This window comes from Poecilia formosa, unplaced genomic scaffold (assembly GCF_000485575.1).
Source record: "Poecilia formosa unplaced genomic scaffold, Poecilia_formosa-5.1.2 Scaffold276, whole genome shotgun sequence".
NCBI classification, from domain to species: domain Eukaryota; kingdom Metazoa; phylum Chordata; class Actinopteri; order Cyprinodontiformes; family Poeciliidae; genus Poecilia; species Poecilia formosa.
In genome coordinates, this window is record NW_006800215.1 from 676,333 (window position 1) to 703,764 (window position 27,432).

The 27,432-nt window shown below is 36.8% G+C and overlaps 1 protein-coding gene across 7 annotated transcripts in view; it reads right to left on the bottom strand.

Moving 5' to 3' along the window:
* nphp4 (nephronophthisis 4) overlaps positions 1-27,432 on the bottom strand; it is a 186,277-nt gene that overhangs the window by 141,555 nt on the left and 17,290 nt on the right. For all 7 annotated transcript variants that reach the window (XM_016681299.1, XM_007571219.2, XM_016681301.1 and 4 more), the window contains 4 exons: positions 18,875-19,044; positions 16,625-16,689; positions 5,077-5,226; positions 2,082-2,218 (listed from right to left, as the gene is read on the bottom strand). In XM_016681299.1, the coding sequence (XP_016536785.1) occupies positions 2,082-2,218; positions 5,077-5,226; positions 16,625-16,689; positions 18,875-19,044 (522 nt within the window). The remainder of the gene's footprint in view (positions 1-2,081; positions 2,219-5,076; positions 5,227-16,624; positions 16,690-18,874; positions 19,045-27,432) is intronic.

The following is a 27,432-nucleotide window of genomic DNA, read 5'->3' on the forward strand; positions in this document are numbered from 1 at the left end:
GAGAAAATTATTCACGCTAACATGTCACTTAGCTCACGGAGCAAAACTTGTACTTGACTTTTCATTGTCTGCACTTGGATATAGAGAAGGTGTTATACACATATCCACAGAAAGACTTGACTGCATACGCAAGAATAAAAGTTGAATTGTTTAATGCTTGAAAATAAGTTGAACAGCTCAAAAGGCTGATGAACACATCACTTTGAGCCAAAGTTACGTCTACATTACTAGACATTCTATATATTTGTACAACAGAGTAGGCAGAGTAAGGTAATCATCATCGTTTATCAACTACAAGCTTTTATTAATGCTTTTACAGATTTTGAATGTTCTGCAGTGTGAAAAAGTGTTTGTTCCCGTCCTGATTTCCTATCCTTTACATGTTTGCCACACTTCAATGTTTCAGAGCATCAAACCAACCCAAAAGACAACATAAGCAAACACAGACTTGATCAGGAACTTCAGTGTTTCTGGCTCTGACTTCCGAGCGTCTGGCTAAGTGGTTGTCCTAGCGGTAGCATTCTAGTTAGTCCAGACTTCTTGCTGTCACCTAGACATTGCCCTGATGAGAAGGAAAGCACCCAATTCATCCAACTTATGATTAATTGTCAACTAAATTAAAAGAAGTCCCAATCGATTAACTAGTAATGTCCACTTAGACCAACTTTCAGTGTTGTGGTGCGGGACCCTCCAGTTATCCTTAAGCTGAGGCAGTTATAATTGAAGTAAAGCTGAAAAGAAAAGTAAAATGTTCCAAATAGATTCAAAGGTGGGATGGAAAATGCACTTTATGCAGTCCTGTTTTGAAATATAAACACTCGTAAAATTTCACCTTAATAGCGCTCCTTCAGCTGAGCTGCATGGCAAAACAGCACCGACTTCATAGCTGAAAATCACCGATTTGCCAAAAAGGCAAGGATGTGATAACAGAAAAGCGAAGGGTATCACACATTAAAGTAGTAAAATGACGGGGGGAAAAATGGCATGATGAGAATAAGTGAGGATGAATCTGAGGGCTTTCATGAGTTAAGGTACTTCATGGAGCCAAGCTTTAACATTTTGAGACATGAATTAAAATAAGCAAATAGAAAGGCAAAGGCCAGTTTTATTTTTAAAAAATTCAAGGAGAAAATGCAATCTCTGACACGCTAAGCATGAATTTATCAGGTGGTGGTCCAGTGTTGACTATATGCTTAACATAATCAACTCGCAGTGCCCTGCGTTTGACTTTGAGGATTCGAGCCCGGGAGTAGCAAATAGCAGTGAGACGGTTACAATGACGGACAGCGTTGTCATAACAATTCTCATCCCTCCCAAGGACACATCTCATTTAAGCTCAAGTGAACAGATAGTGTGCAGCCACTTTACATATATTTGGTAGTCCAAAGCTGCACCTGTCAAATAAGGTTAACCATCAGGGTTGCTATAGACAAGAAAAAGGAAAGAAAACAGATAAGCTCGATCTACTTTGCAAAGGATATGGCCTAAATGGCAGTGGCAGCTGTAAAGTGGGCCTGTGCTTGTATGCCAAGGAAATGAAAAGTGGGATCAAGGAAATCATCAAGCTCCAGAAAGCAGTGTTGGCAAAGGTGTGTCAATGCCATTGTGCCCATCTATAATTTTAAAAAGTGTGGTAAACAGTAACCTCAGAGTGATGAATTGTACGCAAGATAATATTCAGGCATTGTATGTGTGCCTAGATAGGAGAGTGACAGGGCTATTTACTGTTTGTTGAGATAATTTGTTCTCCCTTGTAAACACATTCTGTATAATATGCATGAAAATGCTGTAGGATGTAAGATAAGGTAAAAGACACACTGCTTTAAGAGTGTAGATAAACCAGAATGCATCCCTCAGTCTGCACTTGGAGCTCGTTTTTCCTCACTGAATTTCTATTCAGTTGTAAAAGCAATTCAGCTGTCAGAGCTGTAGCATCCTGCAAGATTTTATATATTTAAAAAAAAAAATCCCCCAATATGATTACATAGCCATCGCAAGAAACTTTATTATGGCTGCAGAAAATGTGTCAAAGGCATATGAAAAGTGAAATGATTGTGCTGGTTGCAAAGACTTGGCCTTACTGTGTTTTGGCAGTCAGCATTGATGAGCTGCAACAGAAGGCTCTCAAACTTCTCCAGGGAAGGCTGGAGGGAAATGGTCAGTTTATCCAGGGTGAAGGGCGTCATCTTGAGCAGCTGAGGCCTCAGCAGAGCGTCTCCTGAGAACAGAGAGAGTATGGCGTCAACATACACGCACACGCATATACCCAGTATTTACACGACTCTTTTCAATAACCTTCAAAGCCCCCACTGAGAGGAAAGGGTTTTTTTCTTTGGGGCTAATGAGGAGGGTAATACACCATCTTTGATAGTGTGATAGTTGTGAAGTCTAGCATGACAGAAATGTGACTCAATACAGACAAAACAATGAATCACTAATTTTTAACCAATCCATACATTCATGGGAATTGCATGTAATTTACCAAAAATAAATTCTAGCATTATAAATGACTGGAAGCACAAAGAGAAGGTGACTGATTCTGACAGACAAGGTTACATCACTGTTTTTTGAAGGTATCCATATAATTTTTGTCCCAAGAAATGCTTTGTTGACTGGAACTTGATAAATGTTCAGCATGTTCATTTTTGACTAGTGACTAATCAGGGCATGCTGTAAACAACAGTCTTCAGTCTGGATGTTGATACTGAGTGAGGAAGAGTTGCAGTTTAATAATTTCGGTATCTGTAAGGCGTTTAGAAAAGAAAGGGACATGTGAAAGGTTTAAAGTTCTATTTTAAAAAAATCAGTACTTTTGTATGATATCGGGGTGACACCATTGTTGTTGTTGATAACAGGAAGGCTAAATGAAGAACTGGGTTATAATCTACCAAGATCAGAAAAATATTGTATTTTAGAGTACAGTATTGAGAGTAGATTGACATCTGTTCAAAGTCCTTTTGTCAGCTTGTAAAAAGTCAGTTATAAGGAACTGATTTAAAGCTAATCAAGTGATAGAAAATGTTGACTGTAATATATTGGGTAACGTTTTAAGAAGAAACCTGTCTAGAAAAATGGACAATGTCTGCAAGAACACTGTCCATCATAGAGTTTGAGTGGTACTCAAAACTCTATGATTGTTTTGTGTGCTTTTAATAATAAAAATTAAGCCAAAAGAGACCATATTAGAAAATGTTCTTGATATAAATTGAATCAAAACTGATTCAAATGAAGTATTTCAGTCAATGGATGAAGTTTGAAAGTTTGACTTCCAGACACAACAAAAACGGGCAGCTTGTTTATATTTGGCTAAAGAGTAATGCCTCTATCCAGTGTTTCATTGCAGCTCCTGTCTCAGAAGCACAAAGTCTAGTTACTCTGAATGCTGTGCGAATATCAAGCTGGTGGCTGTGGTCTTAAAAGGCAGCTTAGGTCTCTGCTGCTCACAGCCCCAGAACATGAAGAGGATTAGCTTGCTACCATACCTCCCACTGACTCCCAATGATTATAGCTCTGCTCTGTCAGACTTCATTACGTTCCCCCTTAGAAACTTACTTTCTAAGTACTGCAGACATTTCAACTTCTGCTGGAACCAAGTTTCTAAAAAAAGACCACTGTGATGAATGTCCTGTATGTTATTGTGACAGCTGGAGGAAGATGAATGTGCAGTTTTGTATGTAATAATGGATTACGCTTGATGTACCAAATACGATAAGTTAAGCCAAGTCATATATGACTAGATTAAATTCAAAAGAACGTATTTAGTTAGTTTACTTCTTTGTTCAGCAGTTTGGCTGAGGGCCCAAAGAGCAATGCTACAAAATCTGTACTTCTGTAATTTTGGAATGAGAAGTCCACAAAAACGTCTTTGTAGATTTTTGTTAACTTGTGATCATAACTATGTAAAATTAAGTGGTAAAAATCCTGTCAGAGCACAAAGTATGGTATTTGAAAAAATATTGTCTCAATACGTCTTTCAACAAAATAAAGAATCGTTCAAGAAATGAACAATACGAACTAAAATTAACTGCTAAGTTATGAATGGCTTTTAATAGTAAAAACCATTTAATAGAGCAGAGTAAAGAGTGTTTTAATAAATGTTCATTTTATGGTTATTCATGTGAGCAAAAAAAAAAAAAAAAAAAAGATTAAATACTGTCAGCTGTTTGGATGATGATTGCTCTTGAATGTTGCGATATTTCTCTTATATTTAAGTTTAATTGCCCAGCTCCTGAATTCATCTGGTAATGCAGAACTGGGAAATCCAAATGTTAAAGCAAGACAGGAGTGTCCAACAGCAGCTGTTTCCGCAGGCACTTATAATGAGCACCCAGCCTCTGCTTGACTGATTCGTCCAACACCATGAGAAACTAAAGCAATGAAAGCTATTAGCAACATCAACATTTTTTGGTGAGGCCAAACAAAATACTGGCATATTTTACAAGCTCAAAATAATTTATTTTTAGAGTATTTCTGGGAACCCAGATATCACATTTCCTCCTTGTGATACACAGATAATTTAATATATCAGATGATGAGGGCAAAAGACTGATAGAAAACTACTACACTTTTCAACAAATTGAGCTGCTTGGAATATTTACAACAGTGAAAAAACACATGCAAGCATAATGTGAAAACTGCAATGTTGCTCATTAACACCGTTTTAAAACCAAACCTGTCAACCCAATAACCAGATGTAGGTTGAGCAACAGAATCCATGTTGGTTACCCAGGCTGAATGCTCAACTAACTAGCCAGTTTCTATCAGCTTGTTATGCTTGTTTTTCTTGAAAAGGCCAGAGAGAAAAACAATGTATTGCACTGTTACAGTAGCAGTAGGAATAATAGGAGCTTTTCTGTTTTAAATAATAATAATAATAATAATAATATGTTAGACATTGTTGTTTGAATTTTTTTTATATACTAATGCAGACTGTAAAGACCGGTAAAAAATAATAAACAGGCTCTTGGATTATGGCAGAGAAATCCCCCCATACATTTCCTAATACTCATCACTGTGCCATCACAGTTTATTCTCCTAAACTGAAGCCTCATGTTTCACCAGATGTAAAAAGCTCACCTGCTGGAGAAGGAATGAGCCCAGGTATGTTGTCCTCTCCAGACACAAGAGCATGCTCAGGCAGCAGATGCACTGCAGAATTCAGTGAAGGATGTGTTTTCATCACACAGTCCAAATGTGCTCCATCAATTTCCTTCAATAGGTTGCCATCTGCAAAAAGACAACAAAAGGCATAATTTCATGAGAAGCAAGCAAAACTTTTTGCTGAATACAAACGAGTTCAATGTGATATTTCAACCTGGCCATTAGCATCAGCCCATTCAAATAAAAGTTATCCATCTTTTTGGTGTCAGGTTCTAATATCCCCTCCAGGAGCAGGGAAGTCACCTGGCAACATGGCATCCAAAGTGCACCCAATTTTTCAATCTTTCATTTGGCTGTTTGTGACGTAGCTGCAATGTTCCACTCCGCTGCAGGCATCATTTTCACGGACTAAAACTGAAATGACAGCCATTCAGCTCGAAACCCAAAGAACCGCTGCGGCGCAGATGAGGCGCGAGACATGAGCAATGAGTTAGACATTGTCATCTTTCACGGAGGTCATTCAGAGACAAGTAGCAACCCACAACTCCTGTCATCAACACAAAGCACAGCTCATTTAGAAGGTTGAGGATAGTAGTGTTAGATACGCTGACGTACGTTGGCTTCGATCAAGCCTGACCAGCATAACAATCTTTCACCGTGGCAGGGTTAATGACTGAACCTTGAACAGCACCAGTTACGACAGAGCAAGCTTCAGTCATGCTCATGAGTGGCTCAACAAGTTGGTACGGCACAATCTGGAGGGGAGTCATTGTACATGGATAAATGATGCTTCAACTTGAGCTCACCATTTTGATTTCTAATTGTTTCTGAAACTTGGTTGTTTGGTTTATTTCCCTGTCAGCACCCGTGAAAAACTACCACTTCAACTGAACACTTATAGACCCATTAATTTTGGCACATCCCATTCTTTCTTATTGTATACAGTCACCCGCTCCCCTTAGCTGCACTCTTCTGCAAACTAAATACACAGTTCATCAAAAGAGGGGTAAACATTTACTGTCTGAAAGCACTCTTGGACTAACAGATTGTTTGAAGAAAGTGTCTGTAGTAATTGAAAAGCTTACATTGAGAAAAACATCTGGAGAAGACCTATACATGGAGACCATAAGAACAGTTTATTGAAGCTTTACAGCCTCTTGTTTAAGAACGACAAACAGCACTGTCACTATGAACATCCACTAAAATTATGGATGTCTGACATTCAAATAAGAACAAGCACTGCTGATTTACAGGACCTTTCCTCCATATACAGTCTCCATCATTCAATATCAAGCAACAAGACGAAAGAAGAGGCATTTGAACATCACATGATGCTGCTCAAATGCCTCAGAGTAAAGCATATCAAACATCAAAAGGATCAAATCCAGGATTTAAGCTGTGATCAAAATACTGGGGGATCCAACTGAGGACATTGTGACTTTAGACTTCTCCATTTTTGGACTTGGTGTGAAAATGTAACATTTATTTTGCCAAAGAAAAATTATGTTAGCCTTTGTGATTCCTCTGCTACAATAATGCTTTGAAACCAACAGTAATCATGTATGCTGAAGCAGGGGAATGCCTAAAATTTGCAGGGCAGTGTGCCTTCAGGACCAGGGTCCCCTTGGCCATTTCCTGTCTGGGGACTAACAATAAAGACACCAAGCGCCATAAAAAAGGTATAAAATAAATTGTTAATGCAATATCATACACAATTCTACATATATATTTATTATGGGGTTTTTACATTTATATTTTGTTGAACAACTAAATCACACATATCATTAAGAAACATGAAACTGTCCAAGGATAAATTGATTAATCGTTTCCTTATAAACCTGCTCCTTTGTCAAATAACCAAACAAACTGAAAAATCACGTACAGTTAATAGCTTATCAAAAAAAAAAAAAAAGGTTGGCAATACTTTGGCCATTTTGAGGACAAAGCAACTGCCTTGATCTTTTAAGTCACTGTGGGGGAGATTGAGGGAGAAGGATGAAGATGGACTGGATCCCTGCGTTCTTCCCTCTGCTAGTGACTCGTCTCTGTCAAAAAGCTTCGACTCTCTCCTGCAGCTCGCTTACAACAAGAAAGGTGCTTACTTCTAAAAATGAAAATGGAAACCTCCAGCACAGTTTAACCTCTTCTGCAAACACTTTGAGTCACAGAAGAAGCTTTTATTGAAAAGCCATTTCTTACCGTAACACAGCAAAAATGAATGAAGAAAGGAGAGGGAGAAAAAAAAAGCAAAATCATAGAACTTTCTTGCCACAGATGGCGCCCAGGTGTCAGATTCTTTTTCATCATTTATGTCTTGGTATTTATTATGCATCAGGCTCATGTTGCAGTCAGATGCTGTGCATAGATTAGAGAACTATTCCAAAATATCCTTACAGCAGTACCAGTGGTGTGGTACCTCAGAGTTGGTTGAGCAGCTACTTGGCAAGAGATGTGAAAAACGGGAACCTGGAAGGCTTGGGGGACAAAAATGACTCAGAATGAGGAAAACAGAAATTGTAACTCTGGGAAAACACTAAAACAGAAGAAACAGCATGCGAACACGACATGAAGTAATATTTATATTCATCAGTGTCAACTAACAATCACTGACAGAAGGATTTTAATTCCACTATGTAATATGTTATAATCACACATGTTCTGTGCAAAAATTGGGTTGGCAGTATAAATTATTTCCACACTGTTAGGTCCTGTGGAGAGCTGGATGTGATGATTGCTGGTATTACAACACAAAAGGAAGCCAGGTATTCTGGTCTACATTCCAGTGGCTTGCAGATAATGATTTCTGGTTGGCATGAACAATTCTTTCTAAATGCTAACCAGAGCTAATCTGATCTGTGTTTCAATGGAGTGTTAAGATACACACCTTTGGGTAAATAATGTGTCGGCATCGCTTTAGTTTATGTAGCTACTTCTCTTGTTAAATCAAGAGAACAACATGAATCATAGAAACATTCAGTGCTAAGAGGTCCCAACATGTAGACATGAATGCTACTGAATATATGCAAGTGTTACTCAAAGATCACACAAAATATTTCCTTTTAACATAATTATTTTAACAACATAATCTCATGCTATTCTATGCATATGCTCTGTCTGCACCATTTAAGATCTAATCATCTCATTGCCAAAATGTTCGAGTGGTTTCAATAAATAAGCAGCTCAATCTATTTTCTATATAGTGTAGCTAATAAAATATCGGACTACTTGGGGTAAACACTGCACATAGAGCGTTGAACTTTCAGCCTAAGATGGTTAAGTAATCATTAACTATAGAAAAAAATGATTTTAGTGATATTACAGTAAAAGCAACTTACGCTATAAACATGTTACACAGTAGGGGTGTATTAAAAACAATACCTCTGATAACAGGACAGGACTTTGTGTTGTAGCATGCTATTCATTGCCTTACATCTAGATTTGTATTAAAAAAAAGTGTTCATAGATACACCAACAAAATATGACCAGAAAAGAGAGTGGATCTTTTCTGTACTCTTCCACTGAGAAGATCAATCTGCTTTGGACATCTGGTGAAAAGTTCACTAAAAAGTAATAAAGTCCAGCAGGAAAAGGAAAAAAAAAACAAAAAAAAAACAAACATAAAAACATATTTCTGGAACTTTAGCCAAGACTGAATAAGTGATTGAATGTGTACTTGTAAGAGATGCTGCCTCTAGTGTTTCTGTAGCATTCAACTTGCTCATTAGTACAATAGAGACATTTGAATATGTTACATGATGAATACTGAATACATTTAAAAAAAAACTAAAAACACAGCAACAAAGTGGGTCAAACGACACAGAAATTTTCATATGGTAATTATGTGGCACTTCTTTCTCTGTCTAGACTTGTTGCTTTTACTCTCAGATGCTAAATCTACTCATTTTAATTGTGCTGCATATACTATTAATTAAAAGATTAAAAGACAATTATCCATTTATTTTGAACAGCTCGTTTAATCTTAGGAGTTTTAATCCAGTTTCAGCACCTAAATGTAGTTACATATCTGGATATCACGCCTGTGCTCTATTTATTCATGAATGCCATTTGGGGGGTGGGGGGACATTCAAAACATATTTTAAAAAAGTACCTGAAGTAATAGGATGTGCAGCATGTGCATAAAAATGACCCTGATAATATGCATGTAGAACTATATTCGTATGTAGGACATATCAGGAGTTATCCTGCATACATGAACACAATGAAACTCCCTGTTGATATACTTTAACCTCCTACCAAAAAAATGCACAGCAGAGACGATAATTCTCCATAAAATTTTCAGGAACCTCAAGCTGTCCAAAAACATACCAGTGCTTTTTTTACTGTTACATCACTCAATATTTTCACTCGCTGCATGTTGAAGGGATGAAGAAATCGTACCACAGGAGACAAGATGGAACTGCAGAGAGTCTAACACTGCTCAAAAAACATATCAATAATCAAACACCTGGTCGTATTTAAATCCACATCTGCACTGCAGAGAAAATGTTGTATTTGAAAATTCATACCTTCCTGATCATTCGCAGTTTTAAGATTTTCCATCAGGGAAGTATTTTAGCGCCATCAACGCATGCTTCTCTATATGTAAACGTTCAATAAAGATTTGTGCAAGTAAAGAAAGTAACAGCTTATGTTGATTTCCACCAGAAAAAAGAAAGTCACAGCGATGCCCTTTTCTAAGCCGTCTCTGTATTTTTACAATTCAGGTAAGATTAAGCAGACGTTTATTTGAGCCGATTAGCATTTGAAGAAAAAAAACAGAAAAAAAGTACACTAGAGCTTTTCTTGAAGGAAATATATTTCTCCACTGTAAACTCAACCTTAACATAGTTTTCATCTCAACTCACACTAAACTCCAAAACAAATTATTTCCATCCTGATGTAAATACTTTTGATAAACATTTTCTTCAATACTATTTATGTTGGATTCATGCATAAACAGTTTTTTTTTTCTTTTTTATCTAAAATCAGCAATGGTTAATACTTAAATCTTAAATCAAGTGTTTCATGTCAGCAACAAACATATGCTGTGCGTGGATAAAGCAAAACAGATTATACTTGTTCACAGAATTGAAAACAAAAACTGTTCAGGATTCCTTTGAAGTTCACTGAAGAAGCAGTAAGTTTTGTGTAGGTGATGAAGAGGAATGTATAAATAAAAACCATGTTAAAAAAGCCAAAGTGTTTCTTCATCTATAGTACAAGGAAGCATTTTTGTTCACCAGAAACAAAACATGTCACAGCACTCTTTTCTTCCCCTACACACAAAGTGAATGCACTATTCTATGGCACAAGATAAAGATATGCTAATGTGAACACAAACTACCATCTGTTTAACACATTAAGAGGTCTCCAGAGTTGCCCCCCCCCCTCCTTCCTTCCTTCTGATTTTGTCTTTTTTCTGTTCCTTCCCCTTTCCTCCCAGTTGGTAAGAAGAGAAGCTCAGATCAAACCAATATGTTTATGCCTCCTTTTGCACTGTCTTCTCCCTCCTGTTTTTGCATCCCTGGATGCAATAAACTTTATGCAACTTCTCTCCTGTTGTCATCCCTCCTTTTCTGTCTGAAGACCCGGACAGAATTTTGATTTGTCTGCCAGGATTAGTCTCTTTTTACTTAAGCTTCTTTTTCTGTCAGCATCAGAACCAACAGCCAGTTCTCCCTGTGTTTATGAACATAGTCACTGTATTTCAGCTCAATCCTCAGGCACAGATGGAATTATATAAAGTAATAACATTTAAGAAACAATGATAATTACATTTTGACTCACTATTGAGAATTTGGACATTTCATCACTTTGAGTTCCTGCTCTTAACCTGACTATGAAAGGCAATATTTTCAAGAGAGAAGTGTGCGTTAGAGTCTGTGTGTTAGCATTTCCTACATTGTGAGACCCACTTTTCAAACAAATACTACGCTGTGAGGAGCCGCTGGTCCAAAGAGGGCTACAAAAAAAGTATTGCCGTTTTTTAAATTAATATACAAAACTGCACCGACTTCCATTCATTTTTCTTTCTAAGTCCTTGTGAAGATAGAAAGACATGTAACACGTCTTTGCTTGTGTGTGTGTGTGTGTGTGTGTGTGTGTGTTTTTATAAAACCAAGCTAGTGACTGGCAAGGCATAAACACCAGTCACTTGGTAGAACCTACACTGCATCCCACCCATCACCTTTTCTGGAATCTACTAACATAACATTCCTGCACATCTAAATCCACACACAGTTCTTTGACTAGATAAAACAAGTACAATTTCTTGGATTTCCAACAAATAATTTAAATTACTGACATTCCACAACCGGTATGGGAAATATGATAGAAGATCTGATAGTATAATTTATAGACTGAGATCTAAAATTCTACTTTTTGGCTACGCTTCCATACAAGCAGAGAGGAACTAGCAGGAGTACTGGGATGGCTGTTTTCATTAACGGGGGCAAGGATTATTCTGTATTTTTTATGGAATAAGTGGAAGCTTAGAGGTATATGTAAAAAGTTTATTTGAAGTTCTCTAAAGAAGTAAATTGAAGACTGAAAAAGATTGAAAAACACATTATTGCTCCTGTAAACAATGAGAACAAGCAACAACTTGGTATATTGGCCTCTTCTATCAGAAAAAGTTCTTTGGTCCACTTGTTTGGTTTGAACCAAAAACAGAATTACTTTTTTAGTTTGGTCCGGTTTGCTTTCACATTGTGCTTTGTTGCAAGTGGATTACGATTAGTAAACAAAGCTAAAATCATTGCTTCAACCATCCAAAGTGATGGGAGTGGGACGGAACAGAACAGAAAAAACAAACATTGGATGTCATTTCTGTCGTGAATGTTAACAGAACACATGTTCCAGTATTTATAACTGGAATACCATTTTAAATATGAAGAGCAGCACATTCAACGCTGCAAGCCAAAGACGATCTGGTGGTCTGGGTATCCTGACCAACATGCTGCCAAGCAACGGTGGCTTGTGAAGCCCAAAATAATAGTTCTCTTATAATATCTGGGGCTCTTTCAGGGAGTGTGACAGCGAGGAAGAGCAAGACTTTCAGTAGACAACAGGAAGGCTAAGCAAAAATTGCTCTGTTTTATCCCTTTGGGCTTCCAGATGGAACATTTTCAGAAAACAGGTGCCCAAATTAAACAGCATTTCAAGCTGGATTTCTTCATCAATATTCTGAATTGGGCCGGGGAATGTTGACATCTATGTTCATGCCAGTGGTTTTCAATCAAGTTCTGACACATTTGCTTTTACATTGTGAATTCATTTAGCACAACCTGATCTTAAAACTTTTTACATAATTTGTCACTTTGCACACACACAATGCACTCACTGAGATTATTTATTTTTCCTTTAGTTTCACACTGAGAAAAAAAAAACATGAACACATTTTCTTATGCAAAAATCATGACACTGCCTTCCAGGAGGTAAAACATTCTCCTTTTTGACCTTTTCTTTCTGTCTGATTTGCTGAATGTTGTGGCACTTTCTTGTGTGCTGTAATCACAAACGCTACATTTTACCACAGTCAGTGGATAAATGCCGACCTACCAGAGATCTCCTGTGGACAGAGTAATACAGCTGCCCTTGTAAAGGAAACAAGCACCAAAGTTTAAAAAGTAAGACACAGATTTAATTTCTATTTCTCAATAACAAAGCTTCTTACAAACAGTGCCTTGCAAAAGTATTCATATCCCTTAAACTGTTCAAGGGATATGAAAATTATCACTTATTCTCATTATCTTCAGATAAAAACCATCGCAAACTTATGAAGCAAACTGTTCTGATAATTTTATTATGGAAGTACCTTTGGGAAAAAAAAGAGCTTTTGGGATAAATTGAAATATTTAGTTGTTGTTTTTTTTATTTCACTATAAAACAAAAATATCTATAAGAAACAAGGATGGGAACAACAACAACCGACTGAAAATGAGGATTTCTCATCAAGGAACATAAAGCCAACAGTGTTAGACATCCATGTGTTGCCTTAAGGTTATAGCGCACGCCCAAGAGTCACGATGGCTTATTACTTAATGATGAAATTAGATGAAACACAAAAGCTATTGGTTTTTTTTTCAACATGTTCATCTCATGGGAAAAAAAAGAAAAGAAAATGTATCTTGTTGTGATAAATCATAATCTTCAAAGGGCTGTTTTTAATGTTATTTACATAACACGATGAACCAAGAATGGTTTTCTCTAAATTATACAAACAACTCAAACATTTGAAAAACATTTAAATTTGTAATAAGTGCAGGCTCAACCTTTCGTGGCGTCTACATAATGATCCTGATCCTTTAGATTGAGCGGGTATAACAAGTAGAATAATTTGAAGTTTATATAAATATATATTTTTTTTGTTTGTTTGTTTTTTGTTTTTTTTGTTCTTTTTGTTTTTACGAAAAACTTTTTTTACAGGTGTTTTCTGGGTGCTTTTAGGGGAGTGTCTGAAAGTATTGTTTGGACTAAATAGCCACATACATAATTTACTTTTCAGCAACAGTGAGTAAGCCTCTTACTCTTATTACTGGAAATTATTTTAGAGTGTTGTTTACACTTTGTATAAGAGATGGGCTGACTTCTACCCTAAAAGACAAAAAAGGATCCTTATTCCAGAGTTGAAGTTCACTGCCTGGCCAAAGAAAAGTCGCTACTAAAGACAAAAAGGCTGCACACTCGCCTTTAACTTTGATGAGAGCACTTATCTGCTGTGGCATTGTTTCGATAAGCTTATGCAATGTCAAAGGATTTATTTCCATCCAGTGTTAGATAAATTTTTCACCAAGATCTTGCATTGATGATGGGAGAGTCCAACCACTGAGCAAAGCCTTCTCCAGAACATCATAAAGAATCTTAATGAGCTTCAGATTTGAATTCTGTGGTGGCCGATCCATGTGTGAAAACAATATCTCATGTGCTCGAGTCCAGGCTTTATGCTCTCTTGCAAACTAATCAGTTAGCCTCACTGATTAGTGGTTTTCTCATGGCTACAGTTCGAATCACTTGAATTCCCTTCACACTGTGTGCAGAAAAATGCTTTCACTTTCAATATTAAACTAGTAAATACTGTTGTTTCTCTTCGATTTGGTGACACCAAAAGTTTAAGTGATCACTGATCACGGTCATTCGGGGGTTTTTTTTTTTGTTTTTGTTTTTTTTCCAGCCACATTTTTTCCTCAAAGACAATGGTTCCTCACTATCCTTCCATTATAATGCATAATAATGCATTGGATAGTTCTCAACCTAGTTTTAGTAGTTCCTGCAAACTTCCTAGATGTTTTCTATGCCTCAAGCATCCCAATGATTTGACCCTTCTTAAAACAGATTAACATCTTTTCCATGACCACAGGATGCCTTTCCACATGGGTGTTAATCAAATGTGAGAAGCTACTTATTGTGTCAGCTGGGGTTAAATAACTTACCGATTTGTTCAGTTAAATTTGGGTGGTAACATTTTAGGGGCCATACTCTGTATTTTTTGAAAGGAGCTAAAAGACTTTTCCAATTGATAAACCAGGACCAGTGCTTTATGCAAATCACGGAGGAAGACTGTGAGGTGCTATGCCAATAGCACTAACCTTGATGAGCATCTCAGACTTAGTCACGCTACAGAATATGGTGACGGCAGGAGGCTGCCATCTGAAGAGGAAAGGAAAGGTGGCATATGGGCGACACAAACTTCAATCGGTTAGTGCTTTGGCAGAGATACTGGCATCAGAGTGTTTTATGTCACTGGAGATTTCTTCCAGTAAAACATGTTCTGTCATAATTTACTGACTGCCGACAAAACATATCTCATAAATACGTACTGTAGTCATAAATTGTTTTAATTCAAATTTAAGCAATAAAACTAAAAATATGTTTTGGAAGCCATGAAGATACGTAATCAAAATGTAAAGTTACGAATCACTTCACCTTATGTGAATAGACTGCGGTTTACCATTAAGTCATGATAAAATCCAATCCTGTGCCAGGAATTATAAATATTAAGAGTGGACTTAAAGTTGATTAATCAGTGTGTAACTCATTGTTGAAACCCACGTGAAAGCTGGAGAAATGTAATAAACTCAGGAAAGTCTATGAACACCGGTCAGGAACAAAGAAACAGCATAAACCAACTGTTACATATCAAAGCGGGGATTATTTTAATTTTTGTTAGTCTCCTCTCAGAAAGGTGTGTATTTGTATGTTCCATGCAACTATAAACTATATAATGTTAACTCTGCCTTTCCATTCTGTAAAATGTTTATGAACTAGTGCTGATGGGGCTTTAGAAAGAGATTTGTTTTTGTCTGTCGATAACTTCAAATATGTAAAATGAAGTCTGAGAGTAGTCCTCATTAAACGTCATGAGCTTTATTCTGAATGCAAGTGAATGAAGAATGCTGTAGAACTACAATATTCACTGTAAAAAATAATGTATTGACCAATAGGTTTTCATACAGACAATGTGACAGATTCCAGCAGTATAATGATTATGTTGAACGCTTGAAACTGAACTACGGTAGGAGATGTATAACAATTTATGTTTATAATTGTGTCACTCTTATTAAATTCAACTTTTAACCTCAATTGTATCTGCAGCACATCAACAATGTCCTTTTCCTTCTCTAAGGCCAAACTGCATAATGTTGAACTTATTACAAATTAAGTAAATAAAAAGTCTGACCCTCAGGGATTTTTTTCCCTTCAGAATTCTTTCACACAATCGGGAAGGAAATTACCACCATAACGACGGTGCTTTAGACATAAGACACACAACCAAGTATTTCACAGTGAAAAGATAAAAAGCATGTACCCATGCTACAGTGGATGAAAGTTAAAGTGATATAAAGGGGTTTAAACCATATAAAGGTAAACAAGAATGCCTGCAACATGACTCGTAAAAAAGAGAAGCAGAATCCCACTAAACAACAGGTTGACATTGAATAATTCAGGGAGCATAAGAGTCCGTTTGAGAGCAAGCTTTCTAATATTCATGTGACATGATAGCCAAGACAGGAACTCTGGCTCTCGCCGGGCACAATGTTATTCACATGGTAAGGCACAGCAGTGTTTTGTAATTCATAGCCCTGGTTTTAAGCCAGCTATAGACATATCAAAACCAACCATGAGCCTCAGCAGTAGCTAAGTAGTTTAAAAAAAAATTATCAAATTTTAAACTAAGCTGAATCAGATATCCAAGGACAAAAAACACCTCTCATCCAAAGGTCTGACAATAACTTTCCAATTTTGGAAGAGGCAGGCGATGAGCAGTTTCTCTTCTCTAAGCATAGTATAGCTAAAAATGGTGGATCAAGAGGTATAAGCATTTTAAAAGTCACCTGAAAGTAAAGCAGTCATTTATTTACTGTCCTAAACATTTGCCATCTTGACTTTGAATCATATCACATGGCTAAAGATCATGTGGATGCAAGTACCTCAGTAAACAAAGGAAGCCTTACCACCTTGGAAATAGAGGCCCCTAAATCCTGCATGTATTACTCTAGAAAAATGGTGGACAAATTATTCTTACAGTCAACTGAGTCCTTCAGTGAGGGGTGGAGGAGGCCTCTTGGTGTTCCATGGTGTAGATTCAGCCTGTGGAATAAAGTGGAACAGATCTTAAAAGCAGGCCTGCAAGCTATAGTAGATCTGACAATCTTAATTTAGCACTTGACCCGTTTTTAAGGGCATTGCACTGATTGCATCATTAGAAAAGCTGGGAATCAAAGTATTTCATTCACCAGTAATCAGATAGGTTGTGCTTCTCATGTCTTAGTCTGCCTGCTTTCAGCCAGAAACGGTTACTGTTGAGGTAGTACTCTGCATAATTAAGATGCCTTGCTAAAAAGACATCCTTCTTAGAATCCAACTGGACTACAGTTATTGAGATGTTCCTCAAAACCTACGAAGGTAGAAATCAGTTTTACATGCTGCAATGCAAAGGTAATTTAGGTTGCAGTGCGGTTTGTGGTAAAATAGCTGCTTTCACCAACTGCTGTCTGACAGAGGGGATTTGGGGTCAGTTCATCTAATGAAAGGCTGACTGAAGAGGCAGCAGAAGGACAGGAAGGACTAAAAAAAGCAGAAACCTATCAAATACTATTGTAAACAAAAGCCAACATGGCAAACACAGTAAGACAGCAAGACAATGAAAACCATGTAAAAAGTTGTAAAATTGCTTCCTTTCAAAACTATTAGGAGAAAAGTAAATCAGAGTGAATTTTGCTTCTCCAACATGATACTGATCATTTTTGTGGTCACAAATTTTCATACTATTAACAGCTGTTACCATCACCAACAATACAAAATATCAGGTTTACAAGAACAGTGTTTTTTTTGGGTTTTTTTGCCTTTTTTTTTAGGAAAACTAAGAGTTGCCATGTCTTGTCTGACCCTCTCTGTGATGTGATTCTTTATGGCCTACCACTTCATGGCCAAGTCTTTCTTGTTCCTAATCGCTTCCATTTTGTTATAACAGCCGACTGTGGAATATTTTGTAGTGAGGAAATTTCATGACTGGACCAATTTCACAGGTGACATCCTATCAAAGTACCAAGCTAGATTTCACTGAGCTCCTGAGAGTATAACCCATTCTTTCAGTGATTTGTAGAAGCAGTCTGCAAGCCTAGGTGCTTGATTTTATTCACCAGTTGCTATGGAAGGTATAAAAATACCTAAATTAAATTATTTGAATGAGTGATGGAATACCTTTGGTAAAAGTATTACAGTTTTCTACTTTCCACAATCTGAATTGGTCCCAATGGCAAAGAAGAACAGAAAAGAAATATATTTTTCTCTTTTCATAAATAGAGTAAAGCTTTCATAAATGTCAAACTGTGTTTTAGAGAAACAACTTAAACCATCTACTTCAAGCTTTAGTCTAAGGATTTTCGATTGTGAGCTAAAACTTGTCAAAAGAAGCCCAGATTCCTTAAAACATATGCCTTTAGTTCAGCACCAATTAAAAACCTAAAGGGGAACCCACGTTGGGATCGCTGCAGTTCCTCTCATTAATTGATGTGGGTGAATTGGCCGGAACAGATTAATACTGGACTTCAGTCACAGATATCCGAATGGAAGAGGTTCAAAACCACAGAAGTGTCTTGCAGCGATGCCTTGCAGCATCTGTCACTAACCAGACACTGAACAGAGAATTATATAGCAGCAATCTTTGCAGCCATTAATAATCATATTTCTTTGTAGAGCTTAAAGTTGCTCGTAACATGTGACTTTTTTCCATTGTTTTCTACCAGATAAAGACGCAGTCATATAAATTATTTACACCTTACATATGTTTTTAAAATCCATGTTGTCAGCCAAAACAGGGCACCTAAGCTTAAAGCATTCTTTTATATTCATACCTCATAATAATAGCTTCATCTTACCATATGAAGTCCCATCCTGTTGGCGGTAACATGGCATTTTTGGAGACAGGCTTCAGTTTAACGTCATGTTTTAATATTGTGAGCCTATAACCTTCTCATTATTAAATGTGTCTGTCATCATGCCAGCTACATTTAATTAAACTGTCCAACACCAGAGCAGACTGAGGTGGCTTTAAACCCTATAGGGATAATAGCATTTCTGTTGCGCATGCTGTGAAAAACTCAAATATTAGAACTATTTTTTACAATAACTAAAAACATGTACATTACAGGACCAAACAACCTAGCTGGATAGAAAGCATCAACCTCCTGCATTATAAATACACCTGTCCTTTATGTCCTAATGAGAAGGCTCATTAATCCATGTATGTGGTAATTAAGAGTTCAATAATCACCTTCTGTCTCCATTAGTACCTGGACCCTCTGGTCTGTTGGTAAAAAGCTCCAGAATGCTGAAGCCTCTCCCCAGAGACAGATAGGAGCCGTCTGGTTTGGTTGATAGCGACACTAGCTCCACAACGACCAGAGTGCTGGGCAGCAGCAAGGACGTATGCAGGTACAAAACCTGAGAAATAAACACATGGGACACCAAAAGAGATCATCTAACTTACAGTGTTTAGTTGTTCAGAATGCTTTGAGATTAATTTCCCATATCTTAAAGACAAAAGCCATACGTTTGCAATAAATATTAAAGTTTTTCAAAATTAAAGGCAATAAATTTACAATATTGAAGCTAAAATATTCACTGACATTGTAAAGTAAGAAGTTAGTAAAAACACACTTTTTCTGAGATTGTAAATTCATTCGGGACAAAAAGTGTCAAGTTCTCCAAGACTTTCCAAGAATTCAAAGTACATATACATGCTTTCCATCTCATAATTTGAGAAGTTTCTGTTTTGCAGTTTATTTTTCACCTTGCAGTTTATTTTTCACCTTGCGCAGTTCATGTTTCTTTTAATTTGTACAAAGGCCCAAATGTACCATCATACAAAAGAGCTCATCTCTCAGGTCCTTTTACTATTTTGTCATTCCTGTCCACAACACTTTAAAAAACACTCTTGGAGTGAGAATACCCAACATTAAAGCATTTCAAGCATATTTATGACCTAGTTTTCCAGCAAGAATATTCTAATTGCTGCACAGGTTCTCGTCTTTTTAAAACTCACATTTGGCACTGGAGCCAGCTCATTAACACCTTTAGCTGTCTATCATACATCTTTAGCCATGTGTTTGTGATAGTTACAGAGTATAATAGGATGGAAAAGGTTTGGTCTGGAAGGCCACATATGTTGTGTTAAAATATTAATGTTCTTATCTACATTATTTCTGCCATCACAGAAGGGTGGACTGAGTTAGCCAAGGGCACTGATACACAATCCCATGATTTTATATGTGAGCAGGGTATATTGCATCCTTGCAGTAAAGGAAACAAATTATGATCTAGCAAATAAGAATAAAGCAAAAGAATACAGACATGCATAGAAACTGTTTGTTTTCTTTAAGCCTGAGTGGGACTGAGCACACTGATGAAAGAAGCATGATGAAGACGACATGTAAAATAATAATAATGACCAATAAACAGCATGTTGAAAATCACATCAGGGAAATGACCTATAAACAAGGACAGATGGTGCACTGTCCCAGGGTACTTTACTGGGCTAGAAGCATCCACTGTTGCCGTCATTCGAGCAGTTCAGGGACATTCAAAATAAAAACATAACACCAGTGTAGCATTTGGAAGGTAATTCCTAATATCCCAAGGACACTGCAGATTCACATTAGACATGCATTAGAATAAACTGAAAGCTGTTGTGACAAAACTGTAAGGAATTTAATTTGAGACATGCACAAAAACAAAACAAAAAAGAAAAGAGCAACCTCACTGGATTGATTCATCTCCATTTTAGTCATGTACCTTAGTACTTGATGAAGAATATCCTTATCTTAGAAAGATGAATCAGCTAATTTTATTACAGCTGTTGGACTTTTTGAGCTTTGATATTTGGGACAAATCAATACGATTGTTGATATCCTAAAGGAACTGAAATCAACAAATTTTCCTTTCAGGACGTGGATGAGTTGCATTGACCTGCTATTTCTGTACAAGCTCAGAGATGGTAATACCTTTTGGGAGCCTTTTTGTCTGTGCGAGGTAGATGCAATTGTATACAGGCTCTGATGTGTTCAAATTGGAAATAATAGCCTTCCTGTGCCAGAGCCACCCTGTTTTACTCAGCACAAAAGCCTGAATACCATAAGGAGACCTATAAATTCTCTCCGATCCACTGGTTGTGGGGAACAACTCATGTTATTTTTCTAAATCACCATCAATACCATGATGTCATTGTCAGAAAATAAGTTAATCTGAGCTACCCTGAAATAAAGAGATTCTCCAAGCCCTGTGTAACTTCAGATGCGTAAAGGTCCATATAACCCGCATGTAAAATCACACAGACTGTAAAAGGGCTTTTTTTATTTCTATTTTTTTTCTTTTTACAGACACCATCTAGTAAGGCTAGTATTTTTCCAAATACAAGAACTTCAAAGAAAGAGTACAACATAAAGGGTAAAGTTCTCCTAACACTGTGATATGGATTTTTTATCTGCCGATTTTTTTACATCAACAGCAACTTCTCCTGCAAAGAAGATTGTTTATTTATACCCAATATGGCTTAAAAGTTGTGAAGATAATGGAATTAAACTCATCCATCTAAAGCAATTTGACTATATTTTCAAAAGATAAATAGCCCCCATCTTGCTCTCACCAAGATCATTTATCAGTTCTAACCCAACATTGACAACAAAATCTAAGCCTGTTCTGTTCTATGAAGAATAATGTAGCAGGAGGCCCACCGTGTCTTTTTCCAGAAACGTGTTGCATATAATTCACCATATTGTTTCTGTTCTTGTTGGTTTGGTTTTTGTTTGACATGATTTTCATTAATGCAACAACATAACAGAAGAAGGCAGCTCTGGTGGAGTTCATTTTAACTTCTACTGTTCACAAATCAACTGCTTGAGATCATTTGTTTGTCAGACATTTGGTCCTACTTATCACTACAGCTTATAGAGGAACTCAGAACTGATTCAGCGACAAGGTTTTAGTGTGCATAATGCTTTGTTTGGTTTTCATCACATTTATTCATATTTTGGCCAAACACTTTGGTTTCATCTGGTCTAAAGGGCATTTTCCCATAAGAAAAAGTTTGAGAGAAAAAAGGATTTTTAAGGCAATATCATCAAATAGATGCTGCAGATCAGTTTTCTGTTTTTCAGCAAGTACGTTTGTGTTTGTTGTTGGCCCATAACTGTACTTCAATTCCCAGGTGGCCAAGTCAGACGGCAGCACCATTTCGGAGTCTGGTTCTGCCAGAAGTGTTTTTTTATTTATTTATTTATTTTTATTACAAGATAGTTTTCCTTCTCTATGCCAACACTTCCATCCCGAGGGCTAGATATGGAATGAAGTTGAAATATTTATCACCATTCATTGTATTCATTATAGAGCACAATGAATGTGCTCTATTCATTGTGCAAATAGGATTGTTTCTCAATCCTATTAATATTATCAGTAATCAAATGTGTTGGTGTGAACTGAAACATTATGATATTCTACCAAACCTTTTTTGAACTGGACTAAATTGACCTATATATATAACAGAAGTTTAATTTAGTTGTTCTGAATTGATATACTGAAGTCAGATTAATTCAGTCTTTATATAGTTGCGCTGTTACGAGAAGTTAAACATGCAGAGTCCTATGGAGTCTAAATTTAAGCTTTAGGGATTTCTATAATTTCTCTGGGCACAGCATGCTCAAATCTAGAAAGATGGGACCACTCCTACAAAGTCTGACCTTGAATGGGTTCCACCAGTAAAATATACTCTCTCACTCTAAAATTATGGACCCCAGATTGTTTGGATAAAACAGAAAGGGTAACAACAATCTTATGCCCAAGATCACCCTCTTTTATTCTTGGTACCGTTTAGAAAAGTATCACTTTGTCATGGTATTGTCATTGACAATACCATGGTAGGCCACCTTACATTCAGTCCAGTCACAGTGTTCAAATGTTGCTTTAGCAGAAAGATTTGGGATTTGCATCTTACATGACTGAGTTACATAAGTCCCTAAATGAAGCATCAAGCCTTCTCATCAAACCATTTCATCATAAAAAAGGGTGGGAAGTGTTCAGCCAAGTGTCATCTTTCCATCAATGCAGGCAGAAGCTGATAAACAGCTCCAATCAATGCAGAGACATTTGACTTGGTAATGAAAGCAGATTGTCGGAGGACAAAAGCCAAATGTTTGAAGGTTTTAGAGGGTATTTAGTATACTTTGAAAAAGGCTCAGAAACAACTCTTTTGTCTTGCCAGTGTTGAAAGTTAAAAAGAAAATCTCTGGAAAAGTTAGAGAACATTGCGGTTATTAATTGCAATTCCCACAAATCTGAGTTTTATAATACGGAAAATTCATGCATGCAATTGCGCATGCATGAATAACGATGCGTAATAACGCATCTCTGCGTTATTACGCAGAGATGCGTAATAACGTGAATGTTTGCATAGGAGCAATAAACTAAAATGAAAGGGACTTTTAAAGGATTTCTCTTCTTCTCTCTAAAGGATGAGCTCCCTTCGCTGTCCCACGATATCTCTTACTAACAAACAGGCCCGGATTGGCAAATCGGGAGGACATTTCCCAGTGGGCTGGCTTGATGCTTGGGCCACCAGGGCTGTTTTCCTTCTGTTTTTGTGTGCATTTTTTTCGAGCTTTAAATATCTGTATAATACAGCACCATATAACTGGTCAACTTTGTCTTATAGCCCTTCAGTCCAAAGAAAGCTAGAGCACCAAGAACCAGCCATAAGCCCAAAAGTCCAGACAGGACAGAAAGGATTACTCATTCAGTGAATATGCTCAGAATTAACATAATCAAGACTACAGTGTGGAACTGCTTTTTATGAAAAGTTCCCTGAGATGCTGAATGATTCAGCTCATTACAGCTGACCTGAACTGATCAGACTACTTTGTAAAAACGGAAGATTTGTGCTGAGAATTATGACCATTTTTAAAATCTGATTTAGTGTCAGAGGCAGAGCCGGGAGCCGAGAAAGAAATTCTCATGACCAGTTCACTGCTCAGGCATATATTAATTTTCCATGGTTGACCATATTTCTTTAAAACTACTCTTATGCAGAGGGGAATAAACACAATGGGGTCATTGGAAAGTTATGCTATACAGTAAATAAACTTGCAGAGAACAGTGGAATTCTTTTTCTTTAATGATGAGGATTAGATATCTGTTTGATTGGACTGTAGAAAGGATCTTTTTTCCTGTGTCTCTTACGTATCCTGCTGTGTTTCTGGGCCTTCATGATGACCTCTGAGGGCTTCACAAGACAGATGGAGTTTTGTGGCGTTTAAATTTCAAACAATTTGCCTCCAAGTTCCTATTAGAAGCATTCTGAAAACATTCTGGTTGGATTTTATGTCATTTAGAAATCAGACTGAAATAAGGTCGACAAACCATGCACGCAGCACTACAGTTTTATTCGTGAACAATTTTGAAAACTACATATCATTGACCTTCCTCTTTGTAACTATATGTTACTTCTGTTGGTTGGTCAGTCACATAAATTTCCAATCAAATACTCTGAAGTTTATAGTTGTAACGTACAGAATTGTGAAAGAGCACAACAAACACTTTTGCAAAGCACTGTGAAGGAAAGCTCTCCCTGACTGTAATGTTCCTAGATTTTGTAATGATCTGAATTAAAAAGACTTTTCATGTTTAGGAATAACTGCACAACTAAGCAACTGGTCTATATTTTTTCATAAATATGCAATACTTGGTATTAAGGGGTAAAGTTTGGCAACATATATGTAATAAATTGGGTTTTTGTCCCACATAATAAGGTGATTTTTAAGGAAATAGGAGAACAGGTTGTTCTATTTTGCACTCAATTGCACCTCTAGGTTTGTACTAAACACAGAAGTCAGTTTGCTTCTGTAAAGTTCCATATTCATGACGTTTCCCAACCAATATAAACAAGTTTTTAACAGATATGTACAATAAAACAATGCTGTGAGCTCTTGTTACTGGAAGGCCACTGAAGTTCTGGGAGAAGTCATTTAGCGAAATAGCTTGCATCTGCAGCAACACCAGGCGCCATATGTCTGGACTAATGAGAGGTTATGCTTTGCAGCAACAAAGCGGCACTTGATTCTCGCAGGGGTAAATATCTAAGAGCTGTAACTTAAGTCAAGATGGAAGAGGAGCAATATGGTGATATTAAAATAACTTCAACATGGAGGCATGTAGTGTGAAGTCACTGTCAACAGCCAACCTGTCAGCAGCTTTTGAAGCATTATGCTAAGAAGATTCATTTATGGGTGACAGAGAACTTATCTATGACTAGCGAGAGGTGAATGGGAATGTGAGAAAGCAATACCGTGGAAAATTAAAGAAAAACAAAATACCTCAAGTAAAATGTGTTCAATTACTTTGGGTATGTACCTTCGACAGCTAAGAAAAAAATTACAGTTCTGAGTCATTAAACTGGATGCCAGTCTGCCTCTGCTTAACTGAAATAATCAATTTTCTCAAGGTAGAATGCTGTTTTATAATTTCACTTCAGACCAAGATGGTTTTAAGGAAATTATTTTAGGAAAATGGAAAAACAACTTGCACTGACCTAGAGCTTGCTTTTTGTATGCAGCTCTTACCCATAAAAGCTTAATTTGCTTCACTATTTGTCTTCTGGCGCTAATTGAATCAATTAGGACCCTTTCACACAGCTATGAAAGTATAATTTACCTCTCAACCTGGAAACACATGTTCCAAAATCAAGGTGTTAAAATTACTTACTTAAAAATCATCACCAGTCTCTGGGCTGGAAAAGGACTCGTACCACTGTACACAAGAAGCAGGATGGTACAAAAAAAAGTTTGTACAAATTTCAAAATATTTCTAGAGCAATGCAGCAGAGAAACCAAACCACATCTTCATAAGAACCATTAGATTTTAACAAGGAGAAAAGAAACAAAGGACATGCATTTGTAAAAGCCCATTTTCATATTGTTAGGTATGGTGGGGACTGGAGTAGCAGTGGACATTTATTGTATTGTTTATCATATATAGTGATAAATTTTCTAATTTTGATTCATACAATAAATTCCAATTCCAAAAAATTGTTCATACCGTCAGGATTGTTAACTTTACAATCAACTCCACTGTTTGTTCAAAACATGCATCAAGAAATATCAGTAAATTTGAGAATATAATTAAATGCAGTGACTGTGTGCAGTCTAGCAATACAAATAACGCTTCTTCATGTGGCGGATGACCTAAAGAAACATATTACAAATGAGCTTGTTTTTCAAGAGTAATATTTGTGTTTCTGGGGCTATAAATGCTCCTGCTTAAAAAGTTGGGTTAATGTTATTGCTTTTCACACATTTTTACTTGTGGTGCCATGAATCTGACCAACACTGTGCATTGACTTGGAGACTTGGACTTAGATAAGAAGTTACATGTAAGATATGCATGCTTGGATTAGCTAGTGACACAATATCCAGATTTCAGCACTCAAGACTGACACTGCTGCACATTTTCTTCACAAATGTGAAAAAAAGCTTCTATCTGTGGATATAAGTTTTTGCTAGACAACTGCTACGTTCACTGCATCTCAAAAGCCTATACTATGGGACTTTGCTGTCAAGTGTTCAAGTCATCCAGCTAAAATCAAAGATTCAGAAATAAAGCAGACAAACGCTTTTGGCAGCTTCTTGGCTGCAATGCTTTGATATTGAAGTCTATATATGAAGATCTCTGATACAAGTCTGGCAGCAGGATGAGGATGAGAAAAGAGATAGAGGAGGTGAAAGAGAAAGGAGGAGAGATTCAGCGAGTCATTTTACAGGCACAGAACCAGTGGGTATCAGTATCACAAATCCTTTTGGTGTGAAATTTTGTGACAGTCACAAGCACAGTAGAGATGAGAGATGGCAGAGTGGATGATAGAGAGGCTAAGAAAATGACAAGAATTGAGGCTTCAGGCTCCCTTATGGCCAATATGTCACTGGATTGCAGCAAGAGAGATAAGACTGGTATGCATACAGTATGTGAGACAGGTGAATAAAAAAGAAAAAAAAATTCCAACAAGACAAGATTTTTTTCTGTGAACATTACATGCACTAGGTAGGTACACAGCATTTGGAAAATTATTGATATGCAGGAAATACAAATACATGAGAGATCAGATGCTGGTGATTTTACTTACTTTCCTACATTTTAAGTTTTAGTCTCTTCAGACTTGCTCATGCCCTGAGGGACTCCTTGTCAACAAAACTCAGTGCTGTACTCCACTGAGTTTCATATGAAAATTATAATATTCTCATGGTTTAACATATGGAAATATCACTCCATACATGTCCCAGCAGGAGGTTGATGCTGGGACAGTCAACCTCCTGCTGGGACAGACTATTTTTTGTGACCATTGTCAAAACAGTTCACTTAAACAAATGGGAACCAAAACCGCAAAGTAATATAAAAACTTTTGAAAATTCTTATAGAATTAGTATTTATATGCCCAATTAATCAAGATATCCAAAATATTTTGTAGCATACTGCACTTCAAAAGTCTTGCATTCATGATCATTGGATGAGATATTAAAATTTATGGAGCACAAAATAGCGTGTTAACGAGTAGAAGCAATGGAAATAGCTGGGTATGATGCAACAGTCAAAAAAAATGACCGAGGCCAAAAACTCACAACAACTGCATGTAAAGATATGTCTAGCACATGAGGAAAACAATGGAGGTTTTTCTAACAATACTAAAAAATAAAAAAAACTTACACAAGATGGGACACTCACTATTTACAGTTTACAGTCGTCATTGCCATTTCAATATGTCAATCGCAAATGTCTGTTTTCAATATTAGCTAG